Source organism: Phytophthora parasitica, assembly GCF_000247585.1.
Source record: "Phytophthora parasitica INRA-310 unplaced genomic scaffold supercont2.36, whole genome shotgun sequence".
Taxonomy (NCBI): domain Eukaryota; phylum Oomycota; class Peronosporomycetes; order Peronosporales; family Peronosporaceae; genus Phytophthora; species Phytophthora nicotianae.
In genome coordinates, this window is record NW_008649022.1 from 663,654 (window position 1) to 669,973 (window position 6,320).

The 6,320-nt window shown below is 50.2% G+C and overlaps 3 protein-coding genes across 3 annotated transcripts; 2 read left to right on the forward strand and 1 right to left on the reverse strand.

Annotated features, from left to right (window-relative positions):
* Positions 1-305: 305 nt before the first annotated feature.
* Positions 306-633, forward strand: PPTG_13777 (hypothetical protein; the record flags this gene model as incomplete). Its single annotated transcript, XM_008910177.1, has 2 exons — positions 306-351; positions 410-633. 2 exons carry the CDS (start codon positions 306-308, stop codon positions 631-633), a joined length of 270 nt encoding a protein of 89 aa, XP_008908425.1.
* Positions 634-790: 157 nt separating this feature from the next.
* On the reverse strand, positions 791-1,102 carry PPTG_13778 (hypothetical protein; the record flags this gene model as incomplete). Its single annotated transcript, XM_008910178.1, has 1 exon — positions 791-1,102. The coding sequence occupies one exon, from the start codon at positions 1,100-1,102 to the stop codon at positions 791-793; it is 312 nt and encodes a 103-aa protein (XP_008908426.1).
* A 3,141-nt stretch (positions 1,103-4,243) lies between these two features.
* PPTG_13779 (hypothetical protein) lies at positions 4,244-6,099 on the forward strand (the record flags this gene model as incomplete). Its single annotated transcript, XM_008910179.1, has 1 exon — positions 4,244-6,099. One exon carries the CDS (start codon positions 4,244-4,246, stop codon positions 6,011-6,013), a length of 1,770 nt encoding a protein of 589 aa, XP_008908427.1. The 3' UTR covers positions 6,014-6,099.
* Positions 6,100-6,320: the final 221 nt, after the last annotated feature.

Consider the following 6,320-nt stretch of genomic DNA (forward strand, 5'->3'; position numbering starts at 1 on the left):
ACCTGGAGTCTCAACTCGCGCGGTCCCACCCTGACTTCCAAGTCGCGCGTGATCGCCAGTCTTCTCTCGCTTCGGAGCTCCGTGAATCAGCTACATCCCACCGGCCCCCTCAAGCAAAGGTAGATCACGCCACGGCCGCGATCGGACGTAAGACTCGTCGCTTCCGCACCTTGCGTGAAAACTATGAGCGTCGCTTGAGGATTGCCGACAGCACGATCGCCACCAATTCCGCCGAGCTTGATCGTTTGCAAGATCGGGTATCGACACTGGATCGAGGTCTCCAGCGGGCTTCCCAGCACGTTTGCATGGCGACCTCTCAGCGCGATCAAGCCAGGATAGAGCGTGCCACTCGTGAGTATTATCTGCCTTCCTATGTCGGAGTCATACTAATTCATGTCCTGTGTCACAGGGGATCGTGTCTCAGCGGCTCGGGACACTATCGCCCGGCTGGAGAAGCGGATTAACCAGGTCGAGAAGTCTCAGAAGTCGCTTAAATACCTCGAGGCCGCGCTCGCAGCACTTCAGCAGGAGAGAGACAGTCTGGCAGTCCAAGGAGATGAGTTGTTCGGCCAGCTTGGCGAGCGTTTTATGGAGGTCACTGATCTACGGGCTGAACGGGACCAGGCGCAGTAGAGGTTGTCGAACATCACGTCCCTACTTCCTTCAACCCTGGGTCATAAATGAGCCCGCTCGGAGCCCGATTATCCAGCTCCCCCCGCTCGCGTCCCCAAGGCTGCTCGATCAACTCCAGGTCCCTTCCCGGCTGGCACCTTGAGTGAGGGCCCTACGTCTAGATCTTCGATCGAGGTGTTGTCTGCCGTAGCTGCTGACCAGAAGGCAGAGGGGTCGGTGTTGTCTCCTTCGTTCGCTGGCCTTCCTGATCATCCTCCTCGATCCACTCGATCCACTCGATCGACCACCCAGGATGGTAGCGGAGGCGCCTCGTCCCTTCCTGCAGAGTCCGAGTCGTGCGTGCTCTCCAACGGCGGCGAGAGTTCCTCCGGCAAATCCAGTTATACTCGCGTCTTTGACTCGGACGCCACGGGAAGCGACAGTGGTTCTCCGGAGTTGAGTCGCGCTCGGGATCAGTTTGGCATGCCATCCGGTCCGCTATCGGACGCTGAACTGGCGGATTTACCGCGTACCACAGTTCTCCGGTCGGAGTGGATCCCCGGTTATCGTGATCGTCGTAGCTTTCCCAGCCATAACATCGTCCTCTGGTGGAGGAATTGGTGGCCTCGCCCACTCTGGCGTACAATATAGTATAAAGAAAGCCTATTAGTAACATTTGGTACAGTGTACCAGGATAGGAAGATGCTATCCTCAACAATCATGTTAAGGTGGCGCACATTCCAGAAATTCAGTCGCTCGAACGAAATATTTCAACCGATAAATTTGCGGAAATATCTGACGATACACCAGCGTTTCCAAGGTGTCTGTTGTGACCCTTTCAGAAGCTGATTTCCGATCAAATCGGGAATGGACGAGCACTAGTTCCATGTCGAAACATATCACTGATTCCTACTAGCAGTAGGCAAAACCTTTGCTGTTGACCGCAGTTGACTGATTTTTCTATCATCGCATTATACCAAGTGTCAAGTTAGACAGTTTAATCAAGAGAAGTCTACGACTTCGGTGGAAATTAGTTCCTATTAAATACGACAGGATATCACGATATACGTGCTCATCTTAGACAGGTAATCTGTAATCTTTGATTTGTGAATTTGGTGGCAAAAAGGTTTGTTACATTTCCAGAAGTGCGAAGGCTTCGGGTTTCAGCAGCACAGTAAAGCAGCCCTCATGCGATGTGGGGATAGGAAGCCATGTTGTACTGCTCGCGATCATTCACAAGTACAAACTGAGGCAGGAATGCTCGGTTTATGGTGTTGATTAGTGATAAAGCATTTATTGGTTTAAATGGTGCAACGGGATCGTTCTGTTGGCTGAAAAGTTATCTGGAGATGCGAACCAATTAGAGATGGAGATGGTCGCCAATCTCCATCTCCAGTAGAACGCGAACAGGTTCAAACATGCTTTGGACAGTACAGTCAACTGCAACTTGCAGCTCCCCTGGCGTGGGACCCCTGTCTGCTACAGACTCTGTACCTGTAGTGAAAAGCATCGCCTGCGACTGATCAAACAACGCTGAGCTCCTCTCGAGCTCCCGCGGTGGGTGAGAGTCCCACCGAAGACCGCTAGTCGTGCATCGCTCTTGAGATCTTGCGCTGCAAGAGAGCACGCAATGGGACAGCAGCATGAGAACATTTCACAGCGTGCGTAGCGACGAGAAACACAACCGTAGTCACTACGTAGTGATGTTGTGCTGAATGCCAGCTAGATGTACATTATAGTAGAAATCACTACGGCAATGCGTCTTCAAACACGCTGCAGACTGCTCTTCTGCGCAGAGAAGGTGGGTGCCGGAGACTTTCAAGTCACACTGGATCAAATACTTCAAGGTATTTTGTATTAGAATACATGTTCTATCTGAATATGCTACTGTCACCATATTTTTGTGAAGCCGTTGTGCCTATTCAACACCACGAGGATCCCATCTTCCAGAACAAGACAGTTCTGAGAGCCGGCGTTCGTCCGACTACAACACTGGAACTGCCATGACACACACAAAACGAGGACTTTGTGCCAGCCAACTTGTTGAATCTCTTGCTGTTCGTATGTAGCGGTGCAACTTGCTTCAAGCAATTTTACATGACATCAACCGGGAAAGTTTCTTTGCTGCTGGATCGTAATACGTGAGTCTTTTTTCTACAGTGAAACGGTTGGCTGTCCGGGTTGTTTGCGGGCGTGACGATTTGTATTTTGTACTATTTAATAGTACATGTCAAGTACTTCGAAGTACTTGTAGGTCATTCTTTCTATAAAAAGACGAAGTATTTCTTCAAAAGATCCGAGGAGTGCCCATTTTTAAACATGAAATTGCCATAATAATAGGGCAACGTAGGATTGACACTTTTATATGCTGTAGCAACACTACAGTACGTGAGGTATAAAATATAGTGTATAGTTTACAAAACCATTGTCATTCCTGTCTACTAGACTTAGCAGTAAACTCTCCTTTTGCAGATTTCGATTTGAAAGTGCAAGGTCTCTAAAACTGCCCATTTAATAACGGTTTTCTAAATGGTCGAACAATGTTTTTATGTTTTTGCTCCAACGTTTGATAGGTTTGTGGTGGTCGTACACCTGGGCTCACTTGCGACAACAACAGCGGCCATCCACGTGGCGTGATAAAGTCTTGGCGGAGCACACATGCTGGTTTGATGTGCAGTGCAAATTTCCATAAACTCTTGTACAAAAAGTCAGCCAGCCAGTATCAATACACTACTTTTATGGTACATTATGAACGTACATCGAAAGAAACGCGGAAACTAGAGCAACTACAGTATCTGTACTGGTACAGCGAGGTGGGAACAGTATCTGTACTGGTACAGTAAGGTGGGAATGACGTGGAAGTTTGCTGGCGGACAATGCTCTCTCTGGCATTCTATGCCAATGCGTTATATGTTGAAAATACAAGTCCATCGAGCCACCTGTTGTTTTTCTTGAAGTGGTACATGTACACTAACCTTCAAGGCTTGAAGGTTCCAAATTCAAGTTTCGTCGACACAGTGCGTGTGCCCTTTAGAAACAGCAGCAGATGTGTACATGTACTGTAAGATAACTTTTTGTAAAAAGAATCGTAGTACTGTAGTGACTTTTTACTGCTGCATGCATTGAAATACCAGCGCAGGTAGATAACGACGGCATGTATGGACCACCAGCAGCTTGTGGTACAAGTTGTGCAATACTGTGCAATCATCAGTTCCATGTAATTATTGGCAACAGCTTGGTGGTTGAACATTTCATCCCGATGTTCAAGCAGGTCCAAACGGCGGTCTGAGCAACTTACAGCTTGTTCAACAAGCAGTTGCTGGGCAAGTTGGTGTGAGGAGGAAATGGGTTCGGGTACTGTCCGTGGCCGCTTGCAAGCGAGATTTCATCGGCTTTGTTCTGATCGCACCAGCTCTACCAGCGGTACAACGAGCAGACTGGTTCCGAGCACAGTTCCCGTCGCAACGGGCCAGCGATCCAACTTCCTGAGACTCGTCACCAACTGAAAACCCGATGACACGGTTGGTGAGATCGGGCCAACAAGATGCCAGCACACCATCCCTCGGTTTCGGGGTTCATCATTTAGAAATTTGCGGTGCTACTCGCAAGAGTACCAGGAAATTCCTCGAGGATGTTGAGGACATGGCAGGCATTCCTTCTGCTGTTCGTAATGGCTTTGTACCTGAAGGCTGGCGTGGCAGTCAACATCGACTTCAGTGCGGCATCCCACGACTCGCGAGGTAGCGGAGATGACGGCGAAGACATCGTGGCCCCTCCATCCCGCACGGACACTCCAGACATCTCGGAGCCCACGGAGCTGCCCCCAGCACGGGCGTCCGAATCTGCAAGCAAGGACGACAAGTCATTTTTCTCGTACACAGTTGTTCCAGACATCCAGCTGAACTTTCCTACCAATGGAACTGTACCGAATTGGGTGGGTCCGAGTATCGGAGACTATGCTGACACGGCGTGCTACCGGAAGACGCACAAGCAGAACTCGCAAGGCGGGTGTCCTCAGGGATACCACGCCAACAAGCACCGATGCTGGGCACAGTGTCCCATCGCGTACCCCGTCCAGTGCCTCACTGAGTGCATCCCACAGAATGATGACTGCATACTGGAGATCATGGCCAAGGTCACAAACCCTGGCTACGTCCTCCTGAACATTGCAACTGCCGGAGTATTCAACGCTATCTACAAGTCGTTCAAGATGGTCAAGACAGGTCTCATGTGCGCCTTCAACATATTTAATATTGCTGAAGGCATCTCGCGTTTCATGCGGTTCAGACAGATATATACGCCGAACGGGACCAAGGAGGAACTTCTCGCTGCTGTGTACCAGACGGACTTGTTTCTCATCGATCTCCCGGTCGCTATCACTGCGTGTATGGGCTACCCAGTCCCCAGGTATGCGTACTTTGCCGACGCCATTGTGACTGCCGCGGAAACGTTCGTCAAGCAGCTGATGATTAACCACAACTTGATCATGAGCTCGGTCGACTCCTTTATGCGGTTCTTCAAGAACTCCACACTAGGCAATTCCACCAGAAACCTCGACGCTGAGACCGCCACGAACCTCACGACTATGCTGGACTCTGGCTCCAGATGTGGGTTTGAGCTCAAGAGACTCACGGACCGCGTGATTATCAAAGTGGGAGACATCCGGGAAGCCAATCCTTCAGCAACCAACGAAGACATCCGCACCGAGATGAGCCAGTCGTCGATCGTACTGAACGACGTTCCGACAGTGACCAACAACTGTATGCGCGACTTGCTCAAGACCAAGAAGCCGTACGCGGCGTACCAGACGCGTGATATCTTGAGGAAGACCTTTGGCGTGATCATCGATCAACTGATCGATAAGTCCACCACGGACTTGGGCAAGGCTAAGGCGAAGGAAGAATACTGGCTCTCAACTGCCAACTTGGGTCTTCTCGGCCTCTCAGCTATGGATCCCTCGGGTATCGCCTTCACAATGTACAATTATGTACAGCCTGTGTGTGGTCCAACCGAGTTCATAGGTGAGATCGACGACGGATCGGCCACTGACGCGCTTGGGCTCTCGACGGTTGACGATGCGTTCCGTGGCAGTAAAGGCACGTGGACCAAGAAGGGCGACGGAAAGGTGGTACTCACGTTGGCTAGTACCGATACTAAGGACGTGGATGTTATCATTCACTCTGGAGGCAAGAAGTTTGCTTCAGTCAAAGTTTGCAGCGGACAGACAATCATCTGGACGTCGACAGTGAAGGAGCTGCAGGAGAAGACCATGTATCTGGACCGTTGGCGTCCAGGCTTCCTGGGTCTGCCTGGTTCAGGTGGTGGCTCTCTTCTGCTATGGGTTCCGAGGTCTTCTGAAGGCGGCCATCTCGAAATGACCGTCAAGATCAACAAAAGCTAGAGTTAGAATAGTTAGGACTCAATAAATTATGAGCGCGCGAAAGCGTGCGCGTTGGTTGGTGACCCACCATCCGTACTTACTTAAGCTCAAAGATTAGAGAGTTGATCTCTAAAGAAACGTTGTACTATCCAATAGCACTGTAACTTAGTACTAGTACACTCCGCGACAAGATATATCACCCACCCGTATTTTAGTCCGTAACTCGCTGAGTTTTACGAGTTATCTGTTGAGATTTCGACAGGCTGCTTTTCCTAGTTATAGACGACCGAGGTTTGTGCTAACGCCTGCGATTTCGCAGAGCGAGGTG